At 40.3% G+C, this 18,624-nt stretch overlaps 1 protein-coding gene and 1 long non-coding RNA gene across 3 annotated transcripts in view; one reads left to right on the top strand and one right to left on the bottom strand.

The window, feature by feature from the left end:
• LOC148190165 (uncharacterized) overlaps positions 1-18,624 on the top strand; it is a 56,837-nt gene that overhangs the window by 20,787 nt on the left and 17,426 nt on the right. The window lies entirely within an intron of this gene.
• The window catches only part of LOC121949413 (RNA-binding protein Musashi homolog 1-like), a 31,154-nt gene that overhangs the window by 9,930 nt on the left and 2,600 nt on the right, over positions 1-18,624 (bottom strand). For both annotated transcript variants that reach the window (XM_042495097.2, XM_042495105.2), the window contains exons 5-6: positions 7,132-7,173; positions 6,552-6,644 (exon numbers count right to left, since the gene is read on the bottom strand). In XM_042495097.2, coding sequence (XP_042351031.1) covers positions 6,552-6,644; positions 7,132-7,173 — 135 coding nt within the window. The remainder of the gene's footprint in view (positions 1-6,551; positions 6,645-7,131; positions 7,174-18,624) is intronic.

Genomic DNA, 18,624 nt, shown 5'->3' with positions numbered 1-18,624 from the left:
TGATTTCTTTCACAAACATGGGAAGAAGGCATTGAGGAACAAAACCAGAAAAGATTGGAAATGGTTAGAAGTTAGCGAGTAAAAAGCACAGGAAAATTACGTGAAAATTTGTAATTTGTAAATAAATCAATAAAATAAATAACAATAACACAATAATAATGACAAAACAAGGAAATTGAAACTGGATTAAAAATATAATGATTCTGCAACATTATTTTAAATATGTAATGTCTTTTATCCCCCCCCCCCGAGAAATTTTTTCCCTTGCTTTTTAAAAACAATTTTCTAAATCTACAAAGTTCCTGCAATTTGTGAAACAGTTCTTACCAAGTTTCTCATTGCCTTTTTCCCCCACGTTTTCTAACCAAATGGCAACAATTTGCTCGGGGTTCAAGGGATTAAATACTTGCGAAAGGCATCTGAAAGCAGCACAGGAAAAGTGATGTAGCTCCATGTTTCAAAGGGTTAACTCTCATCTTTGACAACATATAGCTTGGACACACAGAGCACCCCCTCCTCTTTCTGTCCTTCATTCAGTTTTTACCCTCCTCTCCTCCTCTCCCCTCATGCTGTCCACCCTTCCGGTCGTCCAAACTCAATGACACAGCAGAGAGCCGGGGAACAGGACAGTAAGTAGACAGCTGCAAGCCAACATGTTATCATAAGAGTAGAGTTACACGCACAGCTAGCCCTCCTGTTAGCATTAGCAGCATCTATTCTGGAGGGGATGGTTAGCGCCGCCAGTCCGAGGAGCTTTTGAAGCCAGAGAAAGGATAATAATCCTGTACTGCCATGCGAATGTGGCTCATGTTATTGTCTTCTATTAGGATACAACAGTATGCTGGCTTGAGAAATATTCTCTCACGTGTGTGAGCGTATGCTGTGGTCGCCCCTTGCCCTTGCCAAAACCAATAAGAAGACGATCTCCCTGATGTCCACTGCCCAGGGTGCTGTAAGACAATCTGATTGGATAGCTGTGGGGTTCTGAGATTGGCTTAGCAGCGGCTCAGTCGCTAACTAGTCAGCATGCAGAGAGAGAGAGTGAAGAAAAAGTTAAGGTCATATTCTCATGAAGTTCTCCGATGTACCCAAACAAGGGTCAGCAGCGATCATGCGCTGGTTTTCTGAGCGCCGCATTAAAAATATCCCATTTTTAGTGAAGCGTGCAGCTATTGTCCAAAGAACAAGCGTTTGCTGACAAGTCCATTACACTTTCTGCGACATTATGAAAGGTGGCATTCACATTTTTTCCCCTTCTGTCTCCTCACATCTCCCTCTTTCATTCTCTCTCGCTCTCTCGCTCTCCGGCCATCTCTCTCTAAACAGGCCAGCAGACAAAGTGTTCAGTCAAGCCTCCTAATCGCCAGCTCACATGGGTGAGTGGAGTCCCAACTTTTCCCGTCTGCCCTGTCCAATCCATGCTGCATTTTTCATCTTATCCACTCCTTCCTTTGCTGACTGCTCTGACCTATTCTCTCAGTTGATTTCAGACGAGGGATTTTGATGGTAGTTTTTCAGTAAGGTACTTTCAAGAATGCAGTACAGAAAAGCAGGATAAAAAGCGTGAAAACGGGGATTTCCTTTGGATTAAACATAATTGACTGTATGACCCGAATGCCTGAAATGCTAATTATCAAATTACCTAACTGCGTGCATGATCACAAGTTTAAAACACATTTCTCTGATCCTCATGGGCAAAAAGAAGGGAGTTCTCAACTCTACTAGGGGGATTACAAGACCTTCACCTCAGGATTCAGACTTATTTCTCATACAAACATGCCTGCTGTAGCCTCATGGGCCTTGGGACATTTAGCAACAGGAGCTCAGATTTGTCCAGTTAGGAAACCGCACATTAACACATGCCTTTGAGTCCTCGGTTTGGTCCAAAACACCTGACGTGTCAACTGAGCAACCATTTCAGTCCAGTCTAATGAAGTTTGTGTAGGTGCGCCTTCAGATGTGTACTCCAAAAAAATAAACTATGGCACATATCAAAGAGCTGCATAAAATGCATAGTGCATTCTGTGTTTTCCCTTGCGAGGCGGTGCCACAGTATGAAAATAAACAGGACACCGAGTCCTACTCCATCCTAACCTGCACCTTGTAACCAGGCTCAGATAATAAACAAGAAATACCTCCCGCTCAGCAGGAATGCACTGTGGGATTGGCGCTATCCATGATACAGCTTTGGTCTCACGTGTCCAAACAGTCCAAATATTCCCTCATCCTGCGGAGGGTGTGTTGTCTTAGATATGAGTGTCTGTGATCACCGGGGAGAACTGATTCGGCACAGAGCTGCCATTTTATAAAACGCACTCAGGAAACACGACACATGTCACAACATGCACCTTACAGTCACTTCAACCATGTGATGGTCACACGTGGGATCGAGGTCGACCAGCACCCACGACCCAGAATTAGAAAACATTATGCGAATTTGAACTAGCACCTGAAATATGGTAATACCCCAAACATGAGTCAGAGGCCAACTGAGAGAAACACAGCCAGACACGAGGCAGAAGGAGGTTCGTGCTGGTAATTTCTTCCAATCCATTAGGCCTACATTCTGAAGAAATGTTCATTTTCAGGCACTTTTGCTGCTTACACCAACAGCAGAATCACGCACTTAAAGGGACAGTTCAACCCAACATAAAAAATACATACATATCCTCTTACCTGCGGTGCTATTTCTCAGTCTAGATTGTTTTGGCATCAGTTGCAGAGTGTAGGAAATATCGGCTACAGAGATGTCTGCTTTCTCTCAATTAAAATGGAACTAGATATCATTCAGGTTGTGGTGTTTAAAGCACCAAAAAAAAAAAAAAATACATTTGAAAAACTCAACAGCAATGTCTCTTTCAAGAATTCTTGACCCGGTTAATAAAGATAATCTACAGACCTTGTTGTGGGCAGTTTCATGTAGGGACTATTTTCTTTCTATCGAATTAAACCTGCCAACAGTGTCACAGCGCAGAGGGAAGCATGCATCTGCTGCTAGCTCACCTACCACCACAGACCTAGCTAACGAGAAAGCTAGGGCTGGGGATCGTTTAATAGATTACAATGCCAGCACCCTAAAGTGATACCGATATCAACTATAGTATTTAATTCAGTACCCGAGGCATGTAGTATAGCCTTACTTTCAAATGTTTTGCTGGCGGCTCAAATTGCCAACTCCAAATAAGCTACACAACGATTGACTTAACCACACCACAGACTATATGGATTGTCGTGGCTGCTGCAGGAGTGTGAGCTCCATGCCTGGGACAGTTGTGAGTCTGCCTGGCTGCACACACACAGTGGCAGGGATATGTGTTAGCATCACATGGCTAATGTTAGCTAACAGTTATTGGGTTTAAAAGGCAGAGTTGAGACATTTTTGGTGCACGTTTTTATTGGGGTTGTTGGATTTGATGTTGGATGTTAGCCGCTGCTATGTTTCAGTTTCTGCTAACGTGGTAGACATTGAACTGACCAGGAGGAGAGCGGCTCTGGAGACTAGAGCAACATGAAGTTTGCTGATCCAGAGGCTGTTGGGACAGTAGGATATCAGACCCATAGAAAAGATTGTATGCAGGTATCATTCAATCAAAGACATTTCGAAGCTACCAAGTACTGGATTATTCCAGTTAATACCATGAAGATATTGAGTACTAATACCCAGCCTTGGTAACAGCTCAGCCCACAAGGATGCCATTATTGTTTACATTGTCCACCATCACAGGCTACTTATCTTGAGTAAATGCACATTTCCTTCTGTGTGGTGATACAGTTGGTGGGTGTAGTCTGGCAGCGAAGTGCCATCTAGTTGAATTATATTCAAAAGAAGGAAGACATCTCTACAGCCGATGTCTCCGACACTCTGCAACACACACCCAATCAATCTAGATTGATAAATAGCACTACATATTGATTTTTGATTTCAGGGTGAACTGTCCCTTTAATGTTTGTGACAACTGGATCCCTGTCAGTACAAATGAATGCAAGCTTCCCTCCCATCGTAGCCGCTGTCACACTTTCATGCACACACACACCCTTCTTTCCATTCATGCAAATGTGCACTTCTTACACATTTTTTTTAAGGAAACAAAAAAAAACACACTGGATTACAGCGGGACAATGGCCGAAAGCAGGTCACCACGGCAACAAGCTGAGAGGGACTGGAGCAGGGTGTGTGTGTATGCGGGATGGGAGGGGAGTTGGAGTCTGAGGTACTGATTTTGGGTAAGGTGGGGGGGCTGTTACAGGAGCAGCTGTTGCATTTGATTAGTTAATACTGGAGAGCCTCAACTCGACTCAAACACACTCCCAGACCTCCTGAAGTGGGGTTAGCTAAAAAGTAACCCGACATTTCATGCGTGATGGACACTTTGATACATTTATGGTCCATCAGATTGCTGTTTTTCCCCTTTCGTAGTTACTTTTTCTCCTCACTATCTCAACATTCCTCCTTTTCTCTGCCCTTCAACCCTTCCAAGCTCCCCTCCCTCTCTCTCTCTACGGGGGGTTTCTTCTTCCCTTTCAGTCCCCCGCCATCTCCCTCTTCTCTTCCCCTCCTCTCCCTGCTTTTTTTTCTTCCTCCCTCTCCCCGGCCACTCATCTGTCTCCACAGCATGTGTTTGCCTTTCACCAAATTTCATTCAAAGGAGCTGAGCAGGACAAATGAAGAAGCCAAAAACACTAAGATGTGATCGTAAAAGAGCAAAACAGCTAACACAAGAGATAAACTAACAAACTAATACTGTAGCTGCCAGAGAACACCATCAATGACCAAACTGCTTTTTCTGTCCCTTCTTGAAGTTCTTTCTCTCTTTCCCCTTCCTGAAACGAGACTTCTTTTGCACTTTAGTTGTGCCTTGACTCAAACGAAAAAGGAAAAGAAAACAGGGAGAAAACAAGCCGAGAGATGTCAAAGAAATAAGGCCACAAACAGATGAATGTAATCTATCAAAGGCGTACAGTCCATTAGAGCAATGATTCCCAACTAAACTTGTACCCCAGGGGCTACTCCTGCGTCCTGCCGGGGGGTACGCGGCAAGTGGAACGGCCGGAGTAATTTGATAAAACAGAAAATTTGATATAAAAAATATGACCACAATTCGAGTCAGTTTGAACACGAGTCACGACTAAGAGTGCGTGAAAATGTTTTGGCGAGTGAGCAGCATGTTATATTAATGTATGTATGGTCTAAAAAGTAACTAATAAACGGCTCAAACAGTTGGCCGATCAGTAAATTATGGAAGCAGCTAAATTGAAAATGGTAAAAATAATTAACAATAGCATAAAATAATGGAGAAACAGCTGAAATATTGGCTGGATGACAAACCAAAAATAGCAAAGTCAAACAATGCATTACTGATAGAATTTTGGGAATATTTCTACATTAACTATGTCAGGTAATGCGTCATCACCTAAAATTACGTGTTTATTGTTTTAAATTTTTCAATCATCCACGCTGTGTTACTTCTGCCAGTGTGCCACCAGAAAAAATATCCCTCAGAGAATCCTGTTTTTGTGTCTTGTCACGTCATTATAGACATTATTGTAGCAAGGTGCTGGTTATGGGCTCGTCAGATGTGCACTTGCACGTTGGAAATGTTTCCAGTCACATAACCTACAACAGTGGAGCATCACAGCACACCGTCATCGTTTGATACAAGACTCTCTCCGTTGCTGTGATAGCAGACCGAGAACTTGCAGGCATGTCGTCCTGCACTTAAGCTCTTTATTTGCACTCACCACAGACTGCCTCACACTCCAGTCCGCTTGCGCCAACCTCAGAATTTGTCTATTGTGTTTCATATGATAGGCCTACAATGAAAAAATGTTTATCTGTATTTGATCATTTTCAGACGTTGAGCTTTTGTCCACCTGCCCATCCGTGTGTCTGAGGCTGTTTGTTTAGGTTACATAATCATCTTATTGTAACATTATTGTTAATAAAAGCAGTATTTTTTTACGCAAAGCAGCAACTACTGCATGTGCATGCAGAAACGGGCCGGACCTTTGCTCCGAGAAGCCGTCAATGGGCTCTACAATATTGCTAACCACAGGATTTGAAATGAATTGAAAATCAAAGCTTTCTTTAATTACCTGCTATGAAAAAACATGATCCTCCCCTTTTTTATCATGTCTAGTTGAACTTCTATGGTTTTATTGGTGGAAGTAACACTAATGTAGTGTAATCAGTAATGCAATACTTTACACAGACAGTATTACTGTAAAGTAGCTTACTCCTTTCAAATGAAAGTAACTTATCCAACACTTAAGTACATTTGCAAACTTGCAAACACCAAACCTGAAACACCTTTTTAACAGTTTAACTGTTTTAGATTTCTTTGTAAAGCATAACAACTTTTATATCATTACTAGTTAAATAATATCCTGTTTAAACTAAATTCAACACTTTTTTTGTTGAAGGTTGTCAATGAATGACTTCAGTTCTGAGTGGGCTGTGAGTCTGACACAAAAGGTTGGGAATCACTGCTTTGGAAAAAACAAAGTCAGAGTGGGATGGCCACAAATAGATACCAGATTTGTTTATGCTTTACCTTTCCGAACTGGTCAAAGTAATGCTTCACATCTTCGATGGTGGTATTGACTGACAGTCCTCCGACAAAGATCTTCTTTGTCCTGGTCACCAGCTAGCAACAGAGAAGATGAAGAAGAAGAAGAAGATGGCATCGTTTACCACTAATCACATTAGGCAGGGAGTAGATGCTGCTGATAAAGAGACTTTGTGTTTGTTGTCGTTTAGCTAATCTCAGAGGTTTCTGAAAGCTCTTCTGAGCATTCGGTCTAATTCACTTCAGTTAAAGATCTGTTACATTTAAGGGTCGGGGGGTTGGGGGGTGTACAGGTGACTACCGAGCGTAGATGTTCATTTGTGTGTGTGCCAGGACAAGCATTTGTGTGTGTGTGTGTGTGTGTGTGTGTGTTGGCCGCTGATGATCGGGGGTTGGGTGGGGTCAGGGTACGGGGTCACGGTGTCAGGCTAGACAAGTGGATTGCAGCTCCTCTTTGGTCACTTGCCTGACTCTAATCCCAGCCAACCAGGGCTGAGTGATGAGCGATGACACATGACATCATCACTACTCCTTCTTACTGTTAACCCCTTCAGGGTGCACTCACCTTAGGCTGAGCCCGGCGGGGAAACGCCACCTTCGGGTCGATCTGTAGAGAAGAGATAAGTACAGTTTTAAAGTAGTAAAAGTGAAACATGTCTGTTGCTAAAATAATGCACTTTTATATATATAAAAAAAAAATCCTGCTGTGGATCAGATTGCAGATTGATGAGGGATTAATGAAGGACGGCACTTCCGTATTACAGATATTTATCGTATTATATTAGAGGCGAGCGACTCTTGAGATTTGCTTTACCTTCTTATAATTTGGAGACCCAAAAACCCAACTGCTGTAAGTGTAAAATAATTCTAATAATTGCAAAATCAACATTTTTTTTGTTTTTTACATATCTTTACTTCTGGCCTTATTAAGACCCAATATGTGATAAAATACTAAAGTGATAACCCCTCTATTTGCCACAAACTGAGCTTTCATGACGATGACATAATGGAAATGCAGTTTTTAAACCAAAGGAAAGACATATTTCATATTCTATAGTCATACTATGGCTGGGAGACATGGAGAAAATCAAATATCAAGATATTTATAACCAAATACCTCAATATTGATATTGCAACAACATTGCTGGGTTGACTATTGGTGCTTTCAAAAATATTTACACAGTGATTTTTGTGATTAATAATCAGTAATGTGGACAAACTCAGGGTGTCTAAAGATTTATACAAGTTAAATTTAAGATTACCACTTAAAATGAAATTTGAAGGCAACTTGATGTCAGTTCGACATAAACAATCAACAACAATGATACTCTGTACTTACAAAATAAATGAACAAGCAGGTTGGCTAACAAGGCCTTAGATTGACGATACACTCATTTCATTATCTAAATGTATAGAGGGGGCAGAGTAGGGAGGTGCATGCAGGTGTTATAGCAAAGTCTTTTCTCCTGTGAACATTGTTTCCCTTCTGTCAAAATGATATTTTCCATAGCGCCAACACCTGAAATTTTCACTGTGACATGACTTAAAAAAACATTTCAGATCCAGCCAATCTGCATTTTACACTTAAGTGTGTAGAGGCAAATAATAGAGCAGCTACAACAGTAACTTCTGAAAATGACATCACTTTACTGTAATGCAGTCTTTAAAACCACAACAAGACAACACTTTCTATATAATGATATCCAAAATCTAATTTAATATCACAATATCCATATATACTGAACACAAATTTAAATGCAGCACTGTTGTTTTTGCTCCTACTTTTCACAGGTTGGTGTATAAGATGTAGGACTTTTTTCATGCCCTCGATAGGCTGGTTGGATGTACTGCCAAATTCAGGGAAATAATATTGGAGACGTTTAATGGTGGTGAAATGAACATTCAGTTCACAAGCAGCAGCTCTGCTGGACATTCCTGCAGTCAGCATGTCAATGGCACACTCCCTCAAAACTCAACACATCTGTGGCTTTGTGTTGTGTGATAAAACTGCACATTGTGCCCGAGGCACACCTGTGTAGTAATTATGCTGTTTAATCAGCATCTTGATATGCCACCTGTCAGGTGCTTAGATTATCCTGTTTTAAGGAGAAGTGCTCCAAGACACAGATTTTAACAAATTTGTCAGCAAAATTTGAGATAAACATTTGTATTGAGTGCATAAAAAATGGAGGCAAAAACAAAAGTGTAATATTAAAATTTTTCTTCACTCTAATACTCATATTCATATTTGGTTTATTTGCTCATGTCAGTGTATGATTTCCAAAACAATAACAAAACCCCCCCACAAAAAAACGTGACATCTGCGAACAAAAGAAACTGTAGTGATATAAAGCCCAGCCCTATGTTATAGGACTAGATGAATAAATATATTTCTTACGTCTGTCTCTGAAGTCCCAAACAGAAGCAATGCATCATGTACTCAGTTCAAAATCATGTAAGATTTTTTTTTTATAAAACCAGGAAAAGTCACATGTTTTTAGAGCTGTTAAAGAGGACACCAAACGCATATTCAAAACAACAAAGCAAATATTTTTTGTCTCTTCAGAGACTGCAAAGTAGACCTCCTCTTGCCCAGAGCTCCCACCATTAAAATGCACCCCCTCCCAGCTTAAGTTTCTTTGAGCAACACCAAATCTCTACCTGCTCCGGATATGTTGTTCACTCACTGATCCTGTGCTGCGTGTAAACGGAATTTCGCTCTGGGCATCAATGAATTATCACACTGTTAACTAAGTAGAATTAGTTACAACACAGAGCCTCTAAGTCTGGACCCATCTGAAGGCCTGCAAGTCCAGAAATAGAACGTATGCTAATCTGAGAGTATGTATAGTAGACCCTTGTTTATGCAAGCCCCAAAAAATCCAAACACACCAGCCAAACAAACAGGCACAGGGAACAAAATACACAGTGAGACATGAATATGTACATTCTCCAAATTGTGTGTCGAGACACAACTAAAAGCGTCGTAGCCACAAACTAGACAGAGCAGAGCAGCCCGGCATCTAAAATGAGCATTTAATATTCTGAATACATTTAGATACATATATATTTTAAATCTCACAAATCCAGACAACCTCCATTTTGGATTAGCCAGATTTGACTGTATCCATATTTCTCCCAAGTGGAATGTCTCAGCAGTGGTCAAGGTTACAGATAAAATTAGAAGCAAATGAGTTTTGAATGAGCTGGCCTTTAATAATGCTAAATATGCAAAGCCTGGCCTGGCATTTTAAATTTGTGAGGAATCTCATGTTATTCTCACTCAACGAGAGAGCTGATTTTAGGTCACAGGACCTTGTGGTGTATTATGGTCTTAGACTTCCATCTTTGTTCTAATAATTGCATGTGCGAAGCAAAAGCCCTTGTGTCTCACACAGCCGCTATCAGAGGTATTGAATTGATATTGGCAACTAAAAGCGAGCCTATCAAATGGCCAGAAATAAGCACTTATAACGTGAACAATACACACAATACAAGGGAGGGTGTTCATTCAATATTCTAACAATCCTTTCATCACCTTCCTGTGATGATTCCCTGCGTCTGATGACAAATCTACAGACAAAAATATCCCACAAGGACCTTTAAGTACCTCAGATTTAACACTGCTTCGAGAGCACGACGCTGCTGTGTAACTAAGATGCAGCTGCAGCGTCCTTGGAAAGGATTGCAGAAGGTCTTTGCACCTTGAAGTGGCGCACAAAGACAAGAGAGGAGTCATGTCACCTCCAGCTGGTTCGAGCACAAAGACAAAGGTGACAAGGACACGCAAAGCCACCCCGGCAACAGCAGAGCAACAAACCGAGAGCACTCACAAACAATAACAACACAGCGTTTCTCGCAGGATCTGTGCTTAATGGGCCAAATGGAACATAATAGTGGCTTCACACTGTATGATTACCAACACAGTGACCTTTGCACCAGCTGCTTTTTATCAAAAAAAATGCGAGCATAAGACACAAATCTGTAAATGGCAAGTGCATGCAGCCATTTCTTTATACTTCAAGACTAACAGCTGACTACAGTGGTAACAGTGCACCTCTGCTACTGAAAAATATATATATTTATCAGGTTGTACTAGCATTGTCACGTTACTGGAATTCCTAACTTTGATACAGCACCATAAAAATACAGATATCTGATTTTCAATACCACAAGGGAAAGAGACTAAGGATACTAGGGTTGAGTATTGGGGTTGTTCTTTCAAAACCGGTGCCAAAACGCTACTTTAAAATGGTACTGGTGCCTTAACTGCCTCAACCAATACTTTTGTCAAAATAAAGCCCTAAATTTGAGCTTGAAATTGAATGTATAATAATTTAAAATATACTTAGATACTTAGGACGCTACTTAGATATATTAATATGAATTAATACAAAGCACTTTTAATACATTCACACAACACATTCTTATCATCAATAAAACATAACCCTACAACACCCATTAACAGTTACAGTATAAGTATATAAGTAAGTTACATCTTTATGGAAAAATACGTCTAACGAGGTTATAACATTTCTCTTCTTTTTGGGTTAGTAGCAGAGAACAGCAGAATGACTGTAGTAAACATTCACAGTAAAAGAGAGCCAGAAATCTGCTGGTCCTGGTGTATCAATACTGCAGAAAATAATTCAAACATTTCAAATCAATATGTATTGATAAATCGATATTCTTGACAACAATAGTCTATAAATGCATTTTATGGCAGAAATACAACAAGCGCACAACAGAAGAAGAAACTGATTCACACTAGAGGACTACTACAGCATAAAGCAACGTACTGAGGCATGAATATGTTTTCTTGTAAGTATGTATTTTTCTTACACTTTACACAACAGCCCTGGTGTAAAGTGGTTGAGAAATACTGAGACTGAGATGTGCTCTAGCAGGACTAAAGGGACAGGTGTTACCCTGAGGCCATGATGTGGCAAAGACACAGACCAGGAGCTGACAACGACAGCGGTCAGAAACCAACTCGCATAACACTGCAGTCGAGTACAATGAAAAAAAAAATCTATTACCATGAGCCAAATACATGCAAACGCAAATATCCAACAGCTTTTTCAAAGATTTAACAGCATGTGGTGATTCTGAAAATCAGTCACCTGTAGGGCTACAACTAACAATTATTTTCACTGTCAGTTAGTCTGTTGATTATTTTCTTATTTGTCAGGCCGCCAAAATGAAAAAAAAAATCAATAAGGGTTTCCTTTGCCCGCAGTGACATCCTCAAGCATTTTGTTTAGTCCACAACCGAAAGATATTCAGTTTACTGGCATAGAGGAGTAAAGAAAATCAGAAAATATTTACATGTAAAAGGTTTTTTTTTTTAAAAAAAAAAAAAAAAAACTCACTAATGGATAAATGAATAGTTGACAACTAATTTATTTCTCAATTAATCATTGCAGCTCTTGTCTCCTGTTAATGAGTCTAAGTAGGATCAACTTCTCCTTCAATTCTACGTGAAAAAGCCATTTTTTGTAACACTTTATTCGAAAAGTAAACCTAAAGATTTTCCATTTCGACAGCTTTTTAGTTAAAATTCAACAAATCAACTGCTTTGCTTTATTCTGTAGATGTGACAGATTGTCTGTGGAGTTCAAGTGATAATTCATGAACACACCTACATATTCTCAGATTAATTTAGTTTAACCTAACCCACGTTTAACTTTACTATTCTTAAAATAGCCTATGTAGGGTATTGTCACATATACTCTATAGCTAAACATCCACAGACAAAACAGTTAACATGTTGAATGTCAGCTAATAAATTGTTGCAATTTTACAAATACTCTATAAACTCTCTGTAGGTGGACTATTCAGATAAAGTGTTACCCCATTTTAAGTTAAGAATGAACCAAAAAAACATATTTTGATTATATCACAAAACTGCTACATGTTGTGATACCATTTCTTAGATCTCAATTGACAAAACTGTGAATGGATAAAATCAGTGTGCTATTTTTTTTTTTGGCTTGCCCAGTAAATTGAACACCTGACGAAGCAAGATGCGTCCTGATGTAACAATTTTGTTAATGCAGTGTAATCAAAGACATTATAAAGAGACAGATGCCACAGTACTGTGAAATTGGCTGTCTTATGGTATGTATCATCATATTTCACATGTTGCCAAAACACCAATATTTCATCGCTTTAAAATCATCAAGAGCTTTTAAAATACAGCCTAAAATACAGAAGGTTACCAACTACACTAGGTTAGGCCTACTGAAATATCTGCAGTAGTGCTACTACAGCTACAGTCATGCCATGCTGTTAAAAAAATAATCATTCCACTCCAGCGAAATAACAGAATATATCTAACATGTATTTTCTACATCTGGCTGTACTCAGAGGAAGGCTACGATAAATGAAAACTAAAGCATCTATCAGACTGGCGGATTAGCCTCGAGGAAGACAGATAGGCCACAAAGCAAAAAGGTAAAATGACTTAGCCAGGTCACTGTTTGCAACACTCAGAAATAGCTCTTCAGAGGCTTGACATTTGAGAAGTGGCTCTGCAGTGTAACAATCAACAACAGTGGCAAAAACGTAAGTACTGAAAAGAAAAAAAAAGTTCCTCGACTGACAAAGAAGAGTTATGACTGAGTGTTGGTGAAATGGTCTGACTAACATCCTGCTTCATGACATCCAACCTCCGCTCAATCTAAGCAGCATAGTGACGGCAGAGCTTACAGTATGATTTTAGTGGTTTAGCTTTAAAAGACTAGACTAATCTACGACCAATAGTCACCTCACGTGGCCCAGCGCGTCCGCCAGTGTTACAAACTGGAAAACAAAATAAAAATATAGGACGTCAAATCAATAAACAGATAAGGAGGGAGAGAGAGTGTGAAAATGAGAAAGCACAGGGAGAACCAGGAGGCATTCATTTGGAAAACAGAGTCAGCCCATGAGAAAGTGGGCCTGTCCAGTGTAGCGGTGCAGCGGGGCCGTCCCAGCAGGCAGCCCCTCTGATTTCATTAATTAACAGGACAAAGAGTACAAAACAGATGGGCCCGTAGAGGAACTGGGGCTCCCGTGCTACCCCCACAGGCACACATACTCACTCACCAGCACCCACATAAAGTAGCACAAACACATGTATACAAAGCGGCACGTATCAGCAAGAATACGCACCTCTGCCGAAAACAGGAGCATTGCCGTCACAGTCACATATAGAGATGTAAGCTCTGACACATTAGCCATCCTGCCAACATGTTCTTGCCACTAAATGGCAAACACCCACACTGATGAAAAAAGACACCACTGGCCGCCCCATTATGGCGATATAATCAATATAAGCTAAACAAAAAGCTATCAACAGAAGAGGAGACAAAAGGAGTTGGCATGTCAATGCACGCACGCAGAGCGAAGAGAGAGACTTGGTTTGGGCTCAGGCCAGCAGGGTCAATCTGCACAGCTGAACAATGGCACAGTAATTAGTTAACGAAGCTCACTAATGAGGACCCCCCCAATTCAACCCCACCCCTGCCTGTGTAACCCTGCTAGAGCGCCTCGCCAGCGCGGGTGAGTGGTGGCGGTGGTTGTGCACATGTAGCATGGAAAGAGAACCCTGGATCCACCTTCAGAGCAGGTCCAGGCTTTATCCCCGGATCTGAGGCATGGACCTCGGAAACCCAATCCAGTTTGTTTCCCTCAATCGGATTAGTTGCTTTTCAGATCTATACTAATTACAGCACGGGAGCTGGACCTCCCTCTCTCTCCTCTACCTTCTCCATCCCCCCGCATCTCCAGTTTTGTCCACGTCAGCACTAAACAGCTAATCTCCAGTCAGGATCGAGGAGCTGGTTCTAGCATCTCCACTACTCCACCAAACAGGTGTGAGACCACGGCAGAATGTGGTGCCACAAGTCCACAGAGGCTGCTCCTAACATATGCTGCTGCAGCGCACAGCTTTAGATGAAAGCAGCTATATTAGCACCACACCGATGACCGCCACTGTACCTTCACAGGCGGTCGTGCCAAAGGCAGCAATTACCACCTACTGTAACACATTTGGAAAAGGGCATTCCTGTTTACTTGGTGTTAAAGAACGAAAAGAAAATCATAAATCTTCTGCATGTTCCTTATTTCTAAGGTTTCTATGCTATTCTATAAAAACGCGGTTTTCTTTTAAGTAATGTTGGTTCGGCATTACGCTTTGATTTTTTTGGGGTTATTTTGGGGACAGTGCCCTTCAAAAAAAACACTATATTATCACACATTACTAACACATCATCACTGAATACATAATTCATTAATACTGTCTACTGCACTGTGAATATGGCTAAATAAGAATGAAAATGTGCTCAAAAATCTATCACTTATTTCAATAAATTTGCAAAACAAAATAGTATGGACAAACTTCATGTCACAAATCAAATACACGACTTTTCATCTCAAAATGTTTATATCGAAACTACAAAACAAAAGAAATACGCCAAAAATCCCCGTAACCCCGTAATAAGATGTTATTCTTTTAAGTAATGTTAGTTCAGTGTTACACTTGGGGTTTTTAGGGTTTGTTTTGTAGCACTTCGCTTTAAAAGAAACATATATTGTCATGCTAAATTCATAATTTATAAATACTGTCTACTTTGCTCAAAAGACCAGAGATGCGCACAAAAATCCATCACTTAATCACCTGAATTGGCAAAACAAAATTGCCCTCACAAATTTCACGTCACAAATCACTTAAAAAAATGTTCATCTCACCTGAAAATGCATAACTACACCACAAAAAATAACAAGTCAGAAATCTGAGTAATGTTAGTTCAGTGTTACACTTGGGTTTTTTGTGGGTTATCTTGTAGCACCACTCTTTAAAACACTATATTACAACAACTTACTGACACATCATCACTTAATATATAATTCATAATTACTGTCTATTACATCATGGCTAAATAAGAATGAAACATGCACAAACATCCATCAATAGCTTGTCTAAACTGGTGGAAAATATTTTTTTTGACCAATTTCGTGCCACAAATCGCATAAATGTCTCATTTGAAAACCAAACTACACCACAACAAAACAACATGCCAGATCTAAGCGCTCCCTGCACTGACCCAAGTGAATGAGAAGTGGTGGCGTTTCAACGTGTATCTGGTCTCGTATTTTCCAGTAACTAGTTCCAGTGAAGCATTTCCTCTGAGAAAACAAATACCAGTTGTGCCCTTCTTCTCTGTCCAGAGAAATATGACAGCACACCACTGCCCTTAGGCCATACTCTGCCCCAACAGGAAATCTAACCCCCAACCAAAACAACAACCTCACTCTAAAAACAAGAGACAACCTCTAATTAGTTGCATTTAAATCCTCGGGCCTACAGGTACTGACAGTAACTATCAATCACTGTTTGGTCTGCTGCCTCTGCTTTCTAAGGTTGGATAACATCACTGGATGGGACAGGACTGTAAATGTTTAATACCACTTGTAACCAGCAGTATGAACCTTGCACCAGTTAACGTGACGTACTTCTCACTCTGTCCCTCTGTTACATCTCTTTCATTCACTTTCCTCTCTTTCCTGCTTCAGGCCTTGTAGCGTCTCTTCTCACAAACCAAAGGCTCAGCATAAAAAGGAAAAAAAAAAATCAGAGCATCGAATATTCTTCCTCATTCCTGGGAGGGAATGTCTTTCTCACATCTCGCATTGATCAAACAATAGTCATCCACGGTGGAGACCGAGGGAGTCCAGGTGTGAGGAAGACTCACATAGAAATAAATAAATATGAAAATAATTAAACTGGGACAGGTGTTGGAGACGTTACAGAGAGGTTGACACTGATCCCATAAAGCTACGCATGTTATTAAAAAAAACATATTCGGCCCTAGATCACAGAGTTTGACCCACAGTTGACTCAAAACGCCAACAAAAAATACTCTTGAAAGGCTTTATTCATAATTATTTATAAGTCAAAAAAGTGGACAGCGTGTTGAGCTGCTGAACAACGTTCCGTCATTTTTGCATTGGTTATGTTTTATGTATTGTTGTAGAATTAGGCTATAAGCAATAAAATGACAGCAATTGCAAATCTTGGGGGTTTGCAAGCACATGAAAAAAAAATCTAGGCTCTTATTCGCAAAATGGAACGACAAAATGGCAACCATTTAAAACGCCTGGTTGGATAAGTGGTACCACGGCGTGCCCCTCACCCCCTTCCTCCAACGCTACCACAACATCCTGAGCAACCAAAGCTGCATTTGACTGGTGACTTAACGTTATTATTGTTTAGCCTTAATGCTGTATTTTGGTTTATAATAGGGCAACGCCTAACCCCACCAGTGGCCTGCCAACCAGTGTTCACATCACACACACACACACGGTCTGGCTCTCAAAGACTGTACCTAGGTTTAATAGGTAATGTGACTCACTGACTTAACACTTCACAGAACTTTCTTTCAAGCTAAATGAAAAAAAAAGACAGATTACCAGCAACAACACTCATTCTCTAATAAATGTCACAGCAACAGTGCCGAAACATCCAACTTTGCATTTTAAAATCAAAAAGCACAGAGTTAATATCGGAGTCTTAAACACACGCAAAGTATAAAGGTCTGTCGTGACATAACAGTATCTGTGTGTCTGAGCTCGGCTATCCAACCGAGCCAAGTGTCTTAAGTTAATGCAAAATAGCTGGGAAGTTGTTATGGAGACATAAATCCCATCAGGCTGTGCAGCCACAGCACCGTCTCCTGTGGCTGGCGTCACCCCCAGCAACAGGCTTGCTCCAGCAACTAACTGACTCTACCTCTTCTCCACCCCTGGGCTCTGCTGCCTTTCTGTGCCACCGATTTTCACTCTCAAATGATCCTATTGTGAGTTTGTGTGTGAGTGTGTGCGTGAATTTAGGAGAGGCCACAAACTGACTGAAGACACACCCAGTCCCCGTTTCTACAACTAATCTACATGACCAAGACAACAGCGTTCACACCTTTACAGATATTTAAATCAGCAGCTGTGACTCACATTCACACACATCACTGACCTGTGTCTAGGTCTGCATTATGTACGGTGAAGTCAGGTAAAGTGGGACATTTTTGGAAAATGACAAGAAAACCACCTACAATTCCACAGACTATACAAAGTGCTACTTGTAGAACTTATGTATTTCTGCTATATTTCCATAGAGAAAATATGCCACCAGGTAAAATACTTTGGACCCTCAAACACAAGTACCCTGACCTCACTCTGATGACATGTTCAGGTAAAATGGGACAGCTGGTAAGGTACAATGTGGCAGTCATGTATGTTTGCTTTTTAAATGCTTAAATCGATATATCAGTTAAGTCATCCATTCATTAAATCATAAATGTAACCTAACTAATAATTAAATAAGATCATCAAACTTCTCTACAAAGCTTTTCATGTTCGTTTGCCTCGTGTTTTTTTGGTGTCACATTGTACTATACTCACTTCATCATCTTTAATATTTTTTAAATGGCAAAAATACTACAAACAGGTTTCCTACGCATTTTCATGGACAAAATTTCAAAATTTTTCTATGACCTTTCAAGGATGCATAAAAGAAAATGATTGCCCCACTTCAAATGCATTGTTGAAACATATCAGATTCAAACAACATAAATTCAGCTAACTGGCGTAACATGTAAGAAGAGACCAAACACAGGGAGAAAATGAACAAATGTACTTGACTGTGAAAAAAGCCACACAACCGAAGGATTTGCTACGTTGCCATAATGTTACACAACATGTTTACCCACACAAAAATTACACACAACAAAATCCCTTGACTTTTCCAAAACTTTCAATCATTTTACTAATGTCATGACTTTTCCGGTCCTGGAAAAAGTGACTGTGAAATCCCATGACTTTTCCAAGTTTTCCATGACTATGAGAACCCTGCAAAAATGTCTGAAATGGCACAGGGTGGCACATAAAAGCATTAGTCCTGGTTTTATGGCCCCTGGTAGCCGAAAAACATACTGGTTCACATTAGAAAAAATGTTTTGTTCAGCAAGATAATAAACACCACTTTTAGGATTTATGAAACCTAATGTAATAGCCAGAAGTA

The sequence above is a fragment of the Plectropomus leopardus genome, chromosome 2 (genome assembly GCF_026936395.1).
Source record: "Plectropomus leopardus strain MGB_pleo_1.0 chromosome 2, ASM2693639v1, whole genome shotgun sequence".
Taxonomy (NCBI): domain Eukaryota; kingdom Metazoa; phylum Chordata; class Actinopteri; order Perciformes; family Serranidae; genus Plectropomus; species Plectropomus leopardus.
Note: the sequence above shows the minus strand (reverse complement) of the source record. Positions and strands in the feature narration are given on the sequence as shown.